Raw genomic sequence first — 19,448 nt, forward strand, 5'->3', positions numbered from 1 at the left:
GCGATCAATTACGGGCATTTCGGAGTGGGTACAGGAACGTGATAGAGAACGGCTACACGCTTCAGTTCCAGTGCAGACCACCCCGGTTCAATGGTGTGGTCACGTCTACATTCTGCCGTCCAGCGAGACAAGAAGTGCTCAATCTCCGCAGCAAAACGAGCGATAGAAGTGGTCCCGCCCAGCGAGAGAGAGAACGCGGTTTCTACAGCCGCTACTTCGTCGTTCCGAAGAAAGGTGGGGGTCTCCGTCCAATATTGGTCCTGAGACCAATCAACCGTACACTATACAAACGCGCTTTCAAAATGACAACGCTGAAACAGATTGCCGCGGAGATCCGGCCCGGCCGGAGACTGGTGCTGCAAAAGTCTCGTTTCAGTCTTCGGTCTAGCCCTGGCGCCACGCACGTTTACGAAGTGTGTGGATGCCGCGCTCTCCCCTCTGAGAGCCGGAGGGATGCGCGTCTTGAACTATTTGGACGATTGGCTGATTTTGGCCCATTCAGAAGATGTGCTCAACAGCCACAAACACGTTCTATTGCGTCATCTGGAGAGCCTGGGCCTCTGCGTGAACATGCAGAAGAGCGCGTAATGTCCCAGTCAGTCGATTACATATCTGGGGGTGCAGCTGGACTCAGTCTCGATGAGAGTGCGTCTGTGTCAGGAGCGTATTCGAGATTTAATGTCAGCTCTGGATGCGTTCAGCCTGGGAAGACCCGTAGCGCTGAAAGAATATCAGAGGCTCTTGGGTCGGATGGCGGCAGCTGCGACGGTGTGCCACCTCGGTCTGCTCTATATGCGCCCCCTCCAGATATGGTTAAAAACACAGGTTCCAAAGAGGGCTTGGAGAACGGGCCGTGCCCGCATTGTGGTCACTCACAGGTGCCTAAGCACGCTGGAGCCATGGCGGGATCCCGATCTGTACCACCGCGGTGTCCAGCTGGGACTGGTCACACGGCGGAAAGTCGTCACAATGGACGCGTTGTCGGTGGGCTGGGGAGCTCATTGCGAAGGAGTACCAGCCTCAGGCCGCTGGACAGAGTCGGAGAGAACATGGCACATAAATCACCTTGAGCTGAGAGCAGTGTTCTTAGCCCTTCAGAGCTTCATCACACAAGTCCGAGGTCACCATGTGCTGATTCGTACGGACAACATGTCAGTGGTGTCATACATAAACCACCAAGGCGGGGTTCACTCGAGAGCCCTTCACGAGCAGGCAGCACGCCTTTTGCTGTGGGCAGATTGTCACCTGCGTTCCCTCCGGGCAGCGCACGTCCCAGGCTGTCTGAACAGCGGCGCGGACATGCTGTCAAGGAATGGAATCCCTCACAGGGAATGGAGACTGAACCCCAGGGCGGTGGAACTGATCTGGGATCAGTTTGGGAAGGCGGAGGTGGATCTGTTTGCGACGGAGGAGAATGCACATTGCCCTCTGTTCTTCTCTCTGACTCACTCCCCTCTGGGCGGGGACGCGCTTACAATGCCGTGGCCAAAAGCCCGTCTGTATGCATTCCCCCCATTAAATATTTTGCCGCAAGTACTGCACAAACTCAGGGAGGAGAAAGCGTCTGTGCTATTAGTAGCCCCGTACTGGCCGAACAGACCTTGGTTTCCCGATCTGCTGAAAATGTAAGTGTCTGGAAGTGTCTCAAGCGGGCAGCTCGATATGGCACCCGAACCCCGAATGGTGGAGACTTCATGTGTGGTCAATGTGCGGGAAGCGATAAATGCGCGCTCTTTGTCTCATCGCATTATGGGCACAATCACGGAGGCACGAGCCCCTTCTACGAGACGCTTGTATGCACTCATGTGGGCAATCTTTGTGAAATGGTGCAGACCGAATGACCACGACCCGGAGAATTGCCCTGTGTCGGACATTCTGGAGTTTTTGCAGCAACGAATGGACGACGGCAGTATGCCTTCCACTCTTAAGGTTTATGTTGCAGCTATCTCAGTTTTTCATGCCACTATCGCTGGACACTCAGTGGGTAAGCACGATTTGGTAACCAGATTCTTGAGGGGCGCGAGACGGCTAAGACCCCCTCGTCCTCCCACGTGCCACCTTGGGATCTGGCTCTGGTGCTGGAGGTATTGGCACGCCCCCACTTTGAGCCGCTTCAGTCAGTTGGTCTAAAAGAGCTGTCATTTAAAGCAGCATTACTGCTCGCTCTGGCTTCAGTCAAGCGCATAGGAGATTTGCATGCGCTCTCTGTGAGTGCTGACTGCTTGCAGTTTGGACTGAGTGATTGCAACGTCACATTCAAGCCGAGACCGGGATATGTGCCTAAATTGTTATCAACGCCTTTCAGGGTGCAGGTGATAATGCTTCCTGCTTTCGCTCCGGAACTGGCAGCATCAAACGCCGCCTCTCATTGTGCGCTGTGCCCAGTGCGGGCTTTGCACGCTTACGTTCACCGCTCGGCTCACTTTCGTCAGTCTGAGCAACTTTTTGTATGCTTTGGAGGGGCTACCAAAGTGCGGCCTGTCTCCAAACAGCAGCTTTCACATTGGGTGGTCGAGGCAATTGCATTGGCTTATGCTAGCCAGGGAAAGGAATGCCCTATTGGTGTCAAAGGCCACTCAACAAGAGCGATTTCCTCTTCCTGGGCCTGGGCTAAGGGGATTTCTATCAAAGATATCTGCACGGCAGATGGATGGTCTACACAGAACACCTTTGCCAGATTTTACAAGTTGGATGTAAGCTTTTTGGCCTCTCAAGTCCTGTCGATTAGTACAGGCAGCAGTTCCACCTGTAACTATCAGCTGATTGGCTCTGCGGGTGGTTTCGACTAGGTCGTATAAGCTCAGGGGCGGAGCCATCGCCGTACCCAGTCTGCGATGCTCGCCTTATTGTTGATAGACGGAGCTGCGTTTATACTACTATCGTACCTCCGTTGTCTATATGATACAGAGTAATAGTTAGCGAGGCACAGAGCTGTTGGATGACTCAGCTCTCGTTATGTACACTAACGTGATTTACTCTTATGTGCTTGATACTAGCGCCAGCGTCAGCCGCTCGCTGAGTATTTTGTTACCGCTATTGTGCACGGCTTTACCGTTCACATTCTTCTTGGCTTTGTTATGTTTCATGCTTGTGACACATATGGCTGTGATAGGTTGAGGGGATTGCGCTATTTCTTCTGCATAGTACAGCTGCTGTTAACTCCGCCGAGGCTGAGTTTCCTCTTCGCTGTTCAGACGGCGTTGTTCTATACAGTCCCCAAATGCGTCAGCTTCTGACGCAATGTCGAGTGAACCGTTCTTGAAAGGGAGCGTCTCCGGTTACTGTCGTAACCTCGGTTCCCTGAAAGACGGGAACGAGACATTGCCTATGCTGCCGTGTTCTCCGCTAAGATCTGCACTACTGTCTGTTCAGTCGGAAGATTCTGAGTTTATGCCGCCAAGACAGCACATTATATAGCGGCACAGGCCCCGCCCATAATTGCCGTCTTGGCCAATACATCTACATAAACCAGCGCTTGCTCTGTCTCGTCTGCACGCACACACTGTCACGATCTAATGCACTTGTTATTGCCGGATCTTTAAAAACAAATACCGGAACGCAAAAATCCAAAATCTGACATTTTCCGGAACAGGATCCGGGAGGATCCGGCTCAAATTAACCACTGGTGGAAACGGGATGCACATTTTACGTCGTGGTAATGAAACCCCTGGAACATCCCCCCCAAGCTGACGATGCCATCGTCCATCGCGATGTTTCACATTAGACATCGTACGATGCCAAATTGGTCGACTTCGCCCAACTCAAAGAAGCGCTTGCGATAGGTTGCCTTATTATTTTAAGTTGACTTAACTTTTTTTTTTTTTTTACAGTGTATTAGCAATATGGGCAAATCATAAACATCTAATAAAAATTGCTGATATTAAGAACTTATTATATTTTCATCCTTATCTTACTTCCACTGTCCTCTGGGATATTCTCTATTATTCTGTACTGACTCCTTGATCTGTGCTTTACCTGTTTGGCAGGCAAAATGCAAATTTGTCTCCATATGTATGTGTAAAGTTGCCATTTAATGTTATAATACTTGATTTCATGTTGCTATATTTGTTATATTACAATATAATACAATTTATAGCATCTTTAAAAAAAAATAGAATTGATATATTAGCAGATTACAGAAATCAGACGTAATGGAATCTGACTCTGTTGCATATGTCCACATACTTGGACAGTTGGTTTTTGGTGAATAAAAACTACATTTTACTCCAAACTTTAGTTTATAAAATACTAACATATTACTCTAAATGGAGTTAAATACCTGTGGACACCATGCATGAAAGGCTCAACAAAGAAGCTATTACAAAAACACAGCCCACTGAGCCACAGCAAAAAAATGAAGAAAACTTGCACTTTCCCCACGGTTCCTTACTGAACGCTCCGCAGAGAGCGAGCTCTCCCGGCTTCATGCACATTGCGACGGTTACACTTTTTTTTAGGGCAAATCGTTTTAAAGTTATTGGCGTTTATCGCTGAATGTGTCTCGAATTTCAAAAATACATCCACGCTAAAGAAATCCGCCAGCTCCAGAACCCCTTGCCGACATTGACGAAGTTACAGAACTGTGTTGTTCTGAAAGACACATTTAAACCCAACGCTCTCATTGAATTCTCTGCTACCCTCCCTAACGAGACATATCCAAACATCAAAAAGAAATGCAATAAATATGTTCACACTTTTGGCAGCACGTATCTGTGAGCAAACCTATTCATGCATGATGAGATCAAGACTCATTGACAAACATTTGCATTAGTCTTTGAGACTGGCTGTGACAGGAATGGAACCTGACATTGGACTTCTCACCAGCCAGAAGCAAGCCCACAGTTCACACTAATTAATATGCAATTAAGCACTGAATATTAAAAAAAAATGCAATTAAAAGTTCATTAATATATCTCTTAAAAATAAATTATTATTTGTATGTGTGGTGCATAACAAAATAATAAACTATTCTAGCATTAAAGGTATAGGCCTAATCAATACAGGTAAAATCAAAATAAAATAATAATAATACTAGTAGTCACTCCGGTCCATGGAATTTCCTTTTATAAACCGACCCGGCCCCCATTAAAGAAAGGAAAACGATGTGGCCCTCTCAGAAAAAAAAATTGGGGACCCCGGCCCTGCCTTATACCCTCCATCACATCATCTAGAATTAGATTGTAAACCTACTGTTTGATCCACACTCCGGAACAGATAGTGGCGCTAATGCACCAATAAGCTGGATGGCAACCGCCCTTAAAAATAAACAAGAAGAAGACGACGAAGCAGCCTCAGGCATTTTAGATATTGGTCTGCGCTTTCTTGAAAACAATAATCAGACCTAGTCTCGTTCAGCGTATTCGAAATAATCAAGCAATTAACTGGTAAATCTTAATTAATATAAAACTTACTACGTTATTCGGGTTATTATCTATCTGTAAGTGGGATCATAATATTAGCTCTGGTTCAGGGTGCGGCTCAGAAACAGAGCTGACGGAACACTCAGCAAAAAGAGGAATAAAGTAACTCTACGAATCATCTAGAATCACTCAACTCATCACTATGAAGAGCGCGCTTCTACTCATTCTATTCACATTATTTTTGATCGGTAAGTGGTTGTTTTTAGAACATAGCTGCAACACTTTCAGTTTCGATTTTCGCAAACCGGAAATGTGCATTTTATTTTATAAAAATACACTCATTACCGAAGTTTCTAGATATTGTGCACCGTTTTAGGGCACTTTTCTGTGAATTGTGTAACAATGACTATGTAATATTTTAGTTACGCTGTAGTAGACACTAGACAGGCATTTTACTGACACATTTGCCACCGCCCGAAAAAACAAACAAACAAACAAAAACAACAACATTATAACTATGTTATGAAAAAGAAATATATTCTCCCCATTTTTTTATAATGGCAATATATACCGAAAATGCAAATAAGCGCATATACTGTATATTTCTGTGTGAGTGCTATGACAAACTTGTGCACATTACTGGACACTGAATATGCAGAAGACAAGCTAGTAGTGTTTTACATTTGTCACATTCTTGTGTAGTTGGATGTGTAAGAGCTAATCATTTTATGCTTGGTTGCAAAAACAAAAAGTGTTTGTATTAACTAATTAAGTGTGACATTTTGCAGTGTCTGCGTTTTTTTAGGGTTTTGTGCGAAGAGTTTGTTAATAAAAAAAAAAAAAAGCCATTTTAAGGAGTATTTAACAGCGGCTTCAAGCACGGCTTAGTTGATCATGATCAAGGACCGGAACTATGTTGTATAAAAAATATTTTATATATCAATCTTAAAACCACACACACACACACAAACAAACTAACATGACGGGCAAATCAGTAGACTTTTACCTTCTTTAATGTAGACTCCTATTTAATGTGAATGCATTAAGTAACAATTTCTTAGGCATGACTGAATAATCTAAGAGTGTCCTCTAAGATTTATCTGATTATCTGTTTCTGCTTGTTCTCCAGATGTGGTTGGTGCTGATGTTCAGGTGTCAGTGATGGTTGGAGATTCTGTCACTTTACACGCTAGTATAAAAGTACAGACAAGTGATGTAATAAAATGGCATTTTAAAAAAACACCTATTGCTGAGATCAATGAAGGGTCCAGTGACATCACAGCATCTGATGTGGAATTCAAATCCAGACTTCAGCTGGACAGTCAGACTGGAGATCTTAATATCAGAAACATCAATACCACAGACTCTGGAGATTATAAACTTGAGATCACCACAACTAAAGGGACATTAGAAAATGCATTCAGTGTCAGTGGTGAGTATGTCATTTGTCTTTTATTTAATAATTATATTATTTACATAATTATTTATCCTACATGATTATTTAGTATTATCATTCTTTGAAAATGTAATAAATGCAACTGTAAAATATGCCTGATGTTACTGTAATTTATTGTTTACAAATTATGAAGAACATTGACAGACACACCATTTAATATTTAATACAAGCTCTTCTTTGTTATTAGGAAAGACAACAGATGAAATGAACAAAAATTTAAATGCAGAAACAAAAATGTAATTAAAGAAAACAATTACAGCTGTAATTACATGCAGGTGTTTTTAAGTAAAATTACACAGTAAGTGCATTGTATCAAATGATTAATTTAATGTAAGCACATAGTAGTTTATAAAGTATTATTATGTTAAAAATATATTACTATATTTTATTATAACAATATGTATTGTTATCCATTAACAAAATACAATAGCCACACAGCATTTTATACACCAGTGGAGTAGGCAAAATTTTATTTTTGGTTGGGCCGGGGCAAAAGTAAGCGGGCACTAGTAACTAACGGATGGAGTCTGACTTAATATTCAGGTCATTTCAATCTTCATTTATTTTAACCTTTTGAAAAATAAATCTTTGAATGGTGTCCCTCAGAACAGTGACCATGTGAGACCTGTGTGTGTTTGTGTGTGTGTGTGTGTGTGCACGTCTTAGGAAGAATTAAGCAAGAGGGTCAATATTGATGTCATACAATATTGAATTCTTCCACTATTAGTGTCTGTATTTTGTTGCCTCTGTACTGAGCTTTAAGATGGAATTTCACTGGGCATCAAACCCATGTTCTTGGAGTTGATAGTGCTATGTTCTACTACTTGAGCTTCACAGAAGCACACAAAAATAAAAATAATAATTAAGATCAAAATTTTTAAAATTAAAAAACAAATAGCTTTAAATAGTTAATAAATATTTTTAAAAATGATGTGTTCTCATGTTTGTTTTTGTTGTATTGTGTAAGAAATATTATGATATTTTAATGTTAAAAGTTTACTGTTTTTACCTGATTTTTGTTGTATAGCGGGAGTTCTGCTGAACTTTTATAACTACAATTAGGGTCTCACTCACAACATAAAAATCATGTCAAGAATTTGGACATAATACAAGCTAAAGTTACTTAATTAGACACAGCAGTACAGACAAAGAGGCTAGGAGTCCAAATTATGACTTTCCAGTTGCAAACATTTGTGCTAGAACATGCTCTCATGCTGAGTGGTTTGAAAAAACACATTTTTCACATTATTTACATTATTCCAACAGCTTTTTCCCCAGCCTGGCACAAATGGCTCGACTAGGCCTGCTTTCCAAAAAATGAAATGTGTTGTGATTGGTTAGCTGTCCCGTTGTGTTGTGCTTGGTGAACAGCTTAGACAGCATTTCAGTACTGCAATAAACCTTGCCAAAGCTGCAAGTTCTGTCTGCTACGCTAAATTAAGGATACATTAACGCAGCGGTTCCCAACTGGGGGGTCGCGACCCACTAGGGGGCCTCAGTGATCCTCCAGGGGAGCCGCGAAATTTCTTAAAATGAATTTAAATATTATCATATAATTGTTTAATTTCATTATTAATGTGATAAATGAAAATAATAAAAGCACAGCCTCTCTCGTGTTTATTGCTTCAGAATCACCGCAGCAAGCCTCATCGCACTGACTGAATGGCGCTTCCAAACTTCCAAGTGAAAAGCTGTTCGCAAACTAATGTTACGTCTCTCGGCTGCATGCATGAAGCAAACCGTCATGCTAATTTAAAGGTAAAGGCGATTAGTGTAATAGCGAACTTGCGCGCGCCAAATGAATAACACTTGTGTAAATCAGAGTTGTACATTAGACACGCATAAGTCCACAATTGATTCACAAACAATGCGCGTTTTCGGGGTTCTGATCCCTATCGTTTTTTTTTGCGTGACATTTCAAAACATTTTCCTAGTTGTCCAGCTCTGTGACATGCTGCTCCATCTCAAAACAGGTGCTGGAGATTTACAGTTAATCACAGAACTGGCTTTATTGACAAAATGCGCATGACAGTCGCCTTCGATTAATCAAGCAGCCCTTTTGCAAACTGTCACAGTCTATGGGAAAATCCAAAGTTCTATATCATTAAAAAATAGTCCAAGGTGTTCTAAAGCATCCTAATTACCCTGATTCATTGGGAACAGCTGTTTTAATCAACTCAACAGTTGAAAAACAGAAGCTCTCTGCTGTTGGTTTGTGGACAGTCATGGCTAAGATAAAGGAGCTCACTGAGGATCTGCGGCTGGGCATTGTGGCTGCTCACAAGTCAGGAAAGGGCTAAAAGACCATATCTAAATGTTTTGAAGTTCCAGTGGCTACAGTGCAAAGTATTATTAAAAACACAAGACGTTCCGCACTGTGAAATATCTCAGAGGACGTGGTCGGAAACCAAAAGTGCCACATGTGCTGGCCAGAAGGATAGTGAGAGAGGTAAAAAAGAATCCAAGGATCACCACCAAGGCCATCCTGATGAATCTGGGCTCTGCTGGTGTCAACATCTCAAGGCAGACAGTCTGGGAACCCACACCGCTGGGTTCCATGGACACAGACCAAGGAGGACACCACTTCTCCAGATAAGGCACACAAAAGCCCGCTTGGCCTTTGCAAATGCTCATCTGGACAAAGAAGAAGACTTCTGGTCTTCTGTTTTATGGTCAGATGAAGCAAAAATTTAATTGTTTGGCCACAATGATGTAGCCTTCATTTGGCGTAAAAAAGAAAAAGCCTTCAACCTTGGAACATCATCCCCACTGTCAAACATGGTGGTGGGAACGTGTTTTGTTTTTGTTTTTTTAGCTGGTAGACCAGGGAACCTAATCACAGTAAACGGCAGCATGAAAAAGGAAAGTTCTCAACAACAACATCAGGCAGGTTGCTGGTTGAACAAAAGTCAGAATTTGCCAGGGGTATGAATAATTTCGGGCTTGACTGTATATACACTGACCAAAATTATAAACGCAACACTTTTGTTTTTGCCCCCATTTTTCATGAGCTGAACTCAAAGATCTAAGACCTTTTCTACACAATGCACAATAGGCATATTTCAAATATTTTTAACAAATCTGTCAAAATCTGTGTTAGTGAGCACTTCTCCTTTGCCGAGATAATCCATCAATTCCTGCCAATATCCAGCCACTTCGCACAGCCTTTAAAGAGAACTGGACCAACATTCCACCGGCCGCAATCGACAACCTGATCAACTTTATGGGAAGAAGATGCTTTGCACTGCGTGAGGCAAAAGGTGGTCACATCAGATACTGATTGGTTCTGGGACCCCCCAGTACAGTAAAACTGCACATTTTAGAATGGCCTAAGGTACGCCTGTGCAATAATCATGCTGTCTAATCAGCATCTTGATATGTCACACCTGAGAAGTGGATGGATTGTCTCGGCAAAGGAGATGTGCTCACTAACACAGATTTAAACAGATTTGTGAACAATATTTGACACAATTAGGCCTTTTGTGGACATAGAAAAAGTCTTAGATCTTTGAGTTCAGTTCATGAAAAATGGTAAAAACAAAAGTGCTGCGTTTATAATTGTGGTCTGTGTGAGTGTGTGTGTGTTAGGGGTGTAACGATATTACAAACCGAACCGAAATATCGCGGTACACCAACCACGATACGTATCGCGAAACTCTCGTGGCGTACCGCGGTACTCTCACGCCCCCTGCTGCCCATTGTTGAGGTTGACGTCACTTGTCTCTAACTAATTTAAACCAATTTAAACACATCTTTATTTTATCACATTTGATTAAATTGTATTAGTAATGATGAGCTTTTGTTCTAAATTTAGTTCTAAATATTATATTCTAAAGTTAGTATTTTCCAAGTGCTTGTCATGTCATGTGACTTAAGTGAGCGATCACACTGGGTTACTCCTCAGGGCTCGACATTAACGCTTGTCCGGGACTAGTGGATTTTGTGAACGGGCAAGTGAAAGGGGATTTTACTTGCCCGACCGGACAAGGAAACTGATTAAAACATCAATTACAAACAATAACTAGCGCAGCAACAAAACTTTGGTGAGCATAATTCTGATTTTATTACTTAAGATGACTGAAAACAGACAGTATCAAGCTCGTGCAGGCTATCTGACTCACAGAAATTCAACACTAATAGGCTCATCAGCATACACAAAGAAACAAGCATGAACAAACATACTGCAGTAGGAAAGCACCATTATGATTGCAAACGTGAGTGACATTGATTTTTATACAACAGTAGTTAATATTAACTGACTTACATTTTAGACACAATCATTGACCATTTTTGCAAATGAAAATAGTTCTAAGCAACAGCAGAACCTCCGTGAATCTCTGAATGATTTAGCATTTTTTAATGAATCGAGTCAGTGAACGAACTGGTTGAATCCGTCACTCGCTCATTAAGACAGTGACTACTGCCACCTATTGGTGGTTCGGTTTTATATTTAAAGGTATTGCATTTTTCCAACATTTTAGATTTTTGTTTAAAAAAAGTATAACATTAATCTTATTACATTATTTATGTATTTGCAATTTTACTGTGTAAATGCATTTTCTGGAACATCTTATCTTCATTAAACAGTCTAAGTAAATACAGTTAAATGTCAATTTCATTGCAGGCCCGGTTTTTCCTGTGCAATGGAAAGATGGAGTTTGTTGATACTGATTTAATTTGTGCAACCATATAGAGTCTAATTATTCTAATTTGATGTATTGATAAAATGTAAGAATTTGATGTGAATGATGACACATACAGTTAGTAAGGTTAGGAAAATAAAGTTAAAAAGTGTCCTAGAAATCAATTTAAGGCAAATATCACAAATATTCAGATTAAAGTAAGACCTTATTGTCACAGTTCTGTCTGTCATTGGTTTCACCCATTGTCTTCCCCTGCCATTCTCTTGTCATTTGGTTTAGCCCTCGTCACCGTCATCTGTTACACCTGTCCTTGTAATTATTAGTCATCTGTGTCACCTGTGTTTGATAATTAGTTTGCCTTTATAAGTCTGTCTTTGAGTTTAGTCTTTTGTCTGTCTTTAACGTTGAATAACGTTGTGTGATGTGTGTCCTGCCTGTTCCTGCATTGATCCTCTTGAATTATTATATTAAATATCGTGTTAATTGTTTCTCTCGTCTTTCGTCTCATCTCGTCCGACACACACTCCTGACAGAAAGACCGACCCAAAACAGTTCACGGCGTCTTCCCCTGCGTTTCTTTTCCGTTTTTTGTATCAGTGTTTGTTTTATATATTTTTTTCCCTTATGGATATCCCTGCCGTCCTCATCATCCTGCTGGAGCAGGGGAACCGCTCTCTCGAGGACCACATAAGTGACTTTGTGTACCTCGCGCCGATGACGCATTACCCGGACAGCTGCCTGTGCACGTTCTTCCGTGCAGGACTTAACATCGCCACGAAAGCGCAGCTGTCCGGGGAGGGTCCTCGAGAGAGCCTCGCCGGTTACATCGAGTGGGTGCTGGTGTCCAGCAGAGCTTCGTTGACCGCGAAGGATGACACCAGCCCCACTCCAGACCCAGAACCCAGCCCAACATCACCCCGACAAGCGGAGTTGCAGCCCGAGCCCACCGACGATGGAGAGCCCGAGCCGAGAGCGACAGAGCCAGAGCCGGACCCATCGGACCAGGTGCGAGAGCCGACTGCAACATACGCGACGGTGGAGTATGACGTGGAGCAAGAGAGGGCAACAGAGAGCCCTGCCCACTGCACCACCACTGGGGGTGAGCTTGAGGACCATTCTGGGGACCTCATTGACTTCTCATCTGAAATATCCGTCTGTCCTGACTTCCCTATCAGCCCAGAATTCCCACCCGCCCACCCTCTGTCATCCACACCCATGCCTGGGTGGCCGCCGCTGTCCCCTGACAGCCCCTCAGCTCATCCTCAGCCCAACACCTGTGCAGTGGGCTCGCCACGGGGCTGCCAGCTTCCATCGGCGTCTTGGCTGGAGGATCCCTCAGCTCCGCCTCCGAGTCCAGGACTCCGCCTCGGCCCTTCGACCCCGCGGTTCCACCACGGCTCTCGACGCCCTCCTCTCCACCGTCGCCCGTCGATCCACCAGCTCCACCGGGCTCCATCGTCCTTCCGGCTCCGCCCTGGTCTGTCGTCACCCCATCGTCTCCTCCGGACTCTGCTCCTCCGGCTGTGCCTCATCGCGCCGTCCCTCCGGCTCCTAGGGACTCCTCCTTCCTGCAGGCACAGCCTCCATCCTCTGTCGCTCCGGCTCCGCCGCGGATCTCCGGAACTCCGCCTCCGCCTCGGCCGCCAGAGCCTGTTCCACCTTGGCCCTCCGGATCCTCGGCGTCACCCCGGATCATCGGCTCTCCGTCTCCGCCTCGGGCTCCTCCGCCATCTGCTCCGCCTCTGTCGGTCGGCCCCATGGAGTCGGCACGCCTTCCTCCACCATGGCTCCTCCCTCCGTCGGCTCCACCATGGGCCATCATCATGGCTGTGGTCTGGGTCAGTTCCTCCTGCTCCAGGTCCCTCCTGTTTCCTCCCTGGCTCCTCCCACCTTCGTCGCCCCCCCTGGACTCGGTTGACTTTGTTTGTTGTCCCCCTCCAGGGGTGCCGTCCTCCGCCAAAGCCTCCTCCCTCATGGACTCTGTTTTTCCGCCCCTCTCATTTTTTCCACGGCGCGAGGACGCGCCTTTCCGGAGGGGGGCGTAATGTCACAGTTCTGTCTGTCATTGGTTTCACCCATTGTCTTCCCCTGCCATTCTCTTGTCATTTGGTTTAGCCCTCGTCACCGTCATCTGTTACACCTGTCCTTGTAATTATTAGTCATCTGTGTCACCTGTGTTTGATAATTAGTTTGCCTTTATAAGTCTGTCTTTGAGTTTAGTCTTTTGTCGGTCTTTAACGTTGAATAACGTTGTGTGATGTGTGTCCTGCCTGTTCCTGCATTGATCCTCTTGAATTATTATATTAAATATCGTGTTAATTGTTTCTTTCGTCTCATCTCGTCCTACACACACCCCTGACACTTATAGAGTAGTGATGAGACTATTGCTTCAGAATGGATTAATTTACAGCAAAAAAGGCATTTTTTTGCCCCGGACAAGTAAATTTTTCACTCGGACAAGTGAATGTCTAATTTTCACTAACTTACTCAGGTATCCTGACTACTAAAATGGGTTGGCAAAATTATTAAAGAAAAAGTTTAGTTGTTCTTGTTATTAAGTGAATCTATTGTTCCTTAGCATTGCTGTTAAGATGACATCAACCCTAACCCCACAGCAAACAGAAACCGAACCGAACCGAACCGTCGCTCCAAAACCGTGAACCGAACCGAATCGTGCCTTTGGTGTATCGTTACACCCCTAATAGTTACTACTGATATTCAATTCAAACAGACACAATTATTCCAAAATATCACATTCTTTATTTAAACATTGCATATATAACACTGAAACACAGAAAAAAATATTCCAATGCTGGAACACTGCATCTTCACTCTTTCTCCCATCAAATGGCATTCCAGGTGCTGCTCCAAAACATAGGTCACCTTTGCTCACCGTCCACTTTGTTACACAGAGAAATTTGTTCCCTGAAAAAAAAAGAAAAAAAGAAATTACACATTTGTAAAAGACAAACCCCCATATGGAATACACAAACCTCTCAAAATCATAGTGAAGTTATTTTCTTACCATGAATTATTAGTCCCAGCGTGGGTAACCTGCTCTTGTCCTCTGTGATGCTTCATTTGAGTTGCCTTTAAACACACACAAAATGCAGTAAATATTAAATTCAATTTAAAAAATGGCAGCTAGTAGGGGTGTGACGAGACACTTATCTCATGAGACGAGACGAGACGAGATTTTGGGCTCACGAGAACGAGACGAGACGAGATTTTTTAACTTTTTTAAATAAATCCTCAATGATGAAATATATAGGGGACAATAGTATTTTATTCAACAAAAAAACACAAAATGCAAAAAAATAAATAAATAAATGTAGGTGCATTTTGATATGAACTTGTACTTTATGAAATTTAGAGATCACGATTCTGAAGAAAAATGGATTAGAAAATTAAACAAAATTACATAATTTACTATTGGTTCTGAAATAATGTTCATTGCTTAAGTCTGAAAAAAAACCTAAAAAAATGAAGGAGCCCATGTCTCAATTAATAAAGACTTTCACTATTGGAATCTCTTGAATGTTTAATTCAATGACAAATATTTTTTTAAACGTGCAGTTGTCGCCCTCTCCTGGTGAAAAGAATAAACGTTACTCTACATACGTGTTATACTTTCGTTTTTGATCGTTACTGTAGACAATAAGTGTGTATATCCAAACTATAAGCTTTTATCCCAGTACTTATGTTATTTAAATGTCTGTAACAAAGACATGATGATGATTATGTGGTTAAAAAGACTGTTTGTGTTGCTTTCTGAAACCACAGCAGTAAGGCCGCGATCACACCGAACGCGTTTTAGCAGTTGGAGGCGCCTCTTTTGAATGGTTTTCTGTTGGCAGTCAGCGTTCTCCGCGCTGCTTATGCGCACTGGGCGCCTCGCGTTTTCGCCGCCTGCTGCGCCTCGCGTTTTTGCAGGAGCGCTCTGAGCGCCTGAAGTTGAAAAAAAATCAACTCTGAGCGGAAAAATGCCCAACGTCATTCGCGTTCTTTTCCATTGTCCAATCGAATGAATAGAGAGGCGGGCCTTCTGTTCTGGTGACGAAAGTTTACCGTTGCTTAAAAAGTCCGGAGACTGCAGAAAAGGAGGAGAAACCTTTGGTGTCTATCGTGGGTAACCCGGAGCTGTATTATTTAGGGTTTCTGCTAATATGACAGTTTACTTAACAGCAAAAAACTAAGATTTTAGAGCGCTCGCGCTATAATCCTTTGATTTGACTGACAGGACAGCAGTTTTGGGTCATTGCTTAGCAACATAAAAAAACGCAGCACATTGCTCTTTTATTAAAAGTCACCAAAAAAGGCAGTGCTGTGCGCTTCGCGTTTTAGAACTAAAAGACGCGTTCGGTGTGATCGGGGCCTAAGAATGCAGATTCGAATGTCTTCAATAACGTTCACATGGTAAGCGTCAGTGGAGCGTGAAACAGTTGTAACAGACAATGCTGAATCACAGTCATTCATGAATAAGATCGCATGGGTGTTTGAATAGAGATCGTGATATTTTTATACTATTAGTCATGCAGCCTAATGTAAACATTGCAAAATGTTTTGCCATGATATCATCACGTTCTCGGGAGACCAGTCAGATCTCGCGGGACACATCGGAGTCTCGCGAGATCTCGTGCCACGAGATCTCGTCACACCCCTAGCAGCTAGTCATAAAACTTTTGTTTAACCTAACGTTAGTTAACATACGATTTTGTATTCTCAACTATAGGCTACTGCTGAACATTAAATAACACCTGAACAAAATTTCACATTAGCTAACTTACTGTTAATATAAGATTATGCTTTGCACGTTAAAATAATTTAATTTGGTAATTTAATAAGCTGACAGCGTCGTTTGTTAATTGAAAGTACAGCGCAGTTTACCGTGGTAAAGTTTATGTACCATAATGTTGACGAGTAAATGTTACTAGGTTAAACTGTTGGGCAAAAATCTTACCACACACAAACAGACATACAAATAAGAAATATATATATATATATATATATATATATATATATATTTTTTTTTTTTTACCTTGCTTGCTTGTAAGGTGCGTCAATACACAGCGCAGATGCTCTTCGGAACTCTCCCGCTCACGGGTTCCATCCCCGGGGGAAACCCCCGGCGCTGCCACGCTGGTTCCGTGTCCTCAGACGCGAGCGGCGCGACGCGACAAAAGAAACCATTATAATCCGTGAAACTATCCACAATAGATGCGGGACAGTAAACTGATGCCCCAGTATATTTTTGAGGTTCAGTAGTACTCTAAATTAAATACGCTGTTCCACTCGCACTGTTTCTGAAACAAAGGATAAACTCCTGTGGCGAAAAATCCTGTCAGTCCAAATGTAAGAAATGAGGAAAAGAATAATCTCAATGGAGTGGCGCCAAAGAGGTCGTTACCACAAATACAGTAGTATACCTCAATTTTTAAAAATACAGTTAGTCTCTGTATGTGGTGTTTGACGTCACAGAAAATTCCCATGATGCAAAGGGAATTACAGTTATTTACTTTAAAGGGAATTTGCTGTTTTATACTGGGTGATATACAGTAAAAAACTGTAGAAATTACAGAAATGTCTAACAGTGTGTAACAATTAAAATAGCAACAGGTTGATGTGTTTCTAAAAAATATAGTTATGTTTGGCCATTTTATAACCATGATTTGACCTGCAAGTGTCAGCTTTGCAGAGTACTATGTCAACAGATCAGTATGATTTCTCAAGGATTATGCAACAATGTGTGCGTGTGTGTGTGTGTGTGTGTGTGTGTGTGTGTGTGTGTGTGTGTGTGTGTGTGTGTGTGTGTGTGTGTGTGTGTTTTAAATCGAGTAATGGCTGCTGAGGGCTGGAGCTTTGTCGGCACTTGTTAAAATGCAATTAATTAGATTACTTTTAATTAAATATTACCTTGATAAACATATTAATCATTTTGTTTTATTGTAAAAAATGTTTAGTGACCCTCAACATTTAAATAATAGTTGTAATAGTGATATTAAGTAAAAAAAAAAAAAAAAAAAAACTAGTTGAGAGAGAATATAGAAGAAAATCATTAGACAAGACTCAATGAACTGTGTTAAATCTTTTTAGTGATTGTTAGAGAAAAGTCATAACTGACAGAAACTGTTTGTGTTTGTTCTTCAGTTTTGCCGGCTGAAGTGAAGTCAGTGACATTGATGGTAGGAGATTCAGTCACTCTACATACTTACCCTACTGAAATACAAAAGGATGATCTTATATTGTGGATGTTTGGAGACATAGAGAAGTTGGATCATCAGACTGGATCTCTGACCATCACAGACATCACAACCACAGATTCTGGACCTTATGATCTGCAGATCAGCAGCAGATACACCGTAAACAGGAGAATCAATGTTACTGTCATTGGTGAGTAGATCAAATCTGTCAATATAATCATGGTCTTATTTAAAAATAATGAGGTTTGAATAAGAGGTCTGTGAACCAACCAAAATTTAAATGGGCAAATTTAAATGTCATTTAAATAGTTAAAAAATATAATGTCTATGTTTAACTGTTTTAGACCTTTATCTCTCAAAGAATTTCGGTAAAGAAGACTACAATATATTTGCAAGAAAATACTATTATATTCGTTTTGTTTCATAAGTAAAGCTACTTTTTTATTCTTAGGTTAATATTTTAGTTGCCAGTGATTGGTCATGATTGGTAGATTACCTTTGTGTTAGTGCAAGGACCACACCAATATTACATGTACTTCTATGTTTATCCAATTTTTCAGTAAGTTTTTATAATTTTCTCAGTTGATTCCTAACAAAGAGAGTTAAATTAAAGTTTGGAAGTTATGATACAAAAATGTTATGATGTATATATGTTATCTATGAACATACAGTATCAAGCGAGCATGATCTCTAAATGCTTTGAGACCTTCCAACTGATTTCCAATTGATTTGAAACGGTTTAATTTGCATTACTGCTTGTAATTATCTTATCAAAATCAGTCCCCATTGATAGTAATCATGTTCCACAAGCTCAGTGGCGCAGAAGATAGTAATCATGTTCATGTGGAATTCAGATTAATGTTATACTCCAGACAGCATTACAAGGTTAATTTCTCAAAACTGTTTCTTTTTGTCCTCATGTGTTTGTTGTTGAGACAGCTGATGTGAAGTCAGTTTCAGTGATGGATGGAGATTCTGTCACTCTACACACTGGTCTTACTGAAATACAGACAGATGATGAGATACTGTGGAAGTTTGGAGAACAAGACATTGCTGACTTAACCTGTTAACAGTCGCCCCATTAGTTGAGCTTAAACAGAAACATGACCTGCACAAATTAAAACAGTTGCAGTTCATGAACCGTTTGGACTAGTGACATAAATAGGGTCTCTTTTGAAAGATCAGAGTTGTGAGCTTGCCATTCAAGTGCAAAGATCAGTTATGTCAATATAGAAAAAAAGTGAGATGTGCCTAAATATTCCAAAAATTAATAATCTATTTATTTGCCTAAAAAACTATTAAGAAATAAATATCTAAAACTGTCTCAGAGCAGCTAAAAAACAGTGATGTCAAAGCCAAATGTCTGAACAAGTTCTAATTAAAATGTAAAGAAGAAGTCACGAAAAATAAGGTTCCTATATACTTTTCTTTTGAAAAAATATAAATATTAACTTGGAGCACTTGAAGACTCCAAAATGACAAATGATATTTTTTTGTAGGTGAAACACAATATAACATTTACAAATAAACTTAATTTTTGTAGTTGTAAATCATGAACATATAAAGTCTCACTTTGTCTGGTCACAATGACACAATTTACATATGTGACTCAAGGTTTTGGTGGCAATGCTTTATTTTACTATTCCTGCTTTTGCATCGTCAGTTGTCAAAATTGTCAAAAAAAAAAACTTCCAAACTTTAATTTAAATGTTCAAATCTCAGATTCCAAACTGTTATTTTGTCATCTACTCTTTACACATTCAAATTTTTTACTTTTTACATTATGACT

The 19,448-nt window shown here is 41.5% G+C and overlaps 1 protein-coding gene across 1 annotated transcript in view; it reads left to right on the forward strand.

The window, feature by feature from the left end:
* Positions 1–12,173: 12,173 nt before the first annotated feature.
* The window catches only part of LOC141338913 (uncharacterized), a 13,096-nt gene continuing 5,821 nt past the window's right edge, over positions 12,174–19,448 (forward strand). The window contains exons 1-3 of the mRNA XM_073844526.1: positions 12,174–12,258; positions 17,607–17,849; positions 18,599–18,724. Coding sequence (XP_073700627.1) covers positions 12,174–12,258; positions 17,607–17,849; positions 18,599–18,724 — 454 coding nt within the window. The remainder of the gene's footprint in view (positions 12,259–17,606; positions 17,850–18,598; positions 18,725–19,448) is intronic.

The sequence above is a fragment of the Garra rufa genome, chromosome 7, assembly GCF_049309525.1.
Source record: "Garra rufa chromosome 7, GarRuf1.0, whole genome shotgun sequence".
In the NCBI taxonomy this organism is placed as follows: Eukaryota; Metazoa; Chordata; class Actinopteri; order Cypriniformes; family Cyprinidae; genus Garra; species Garra rufa.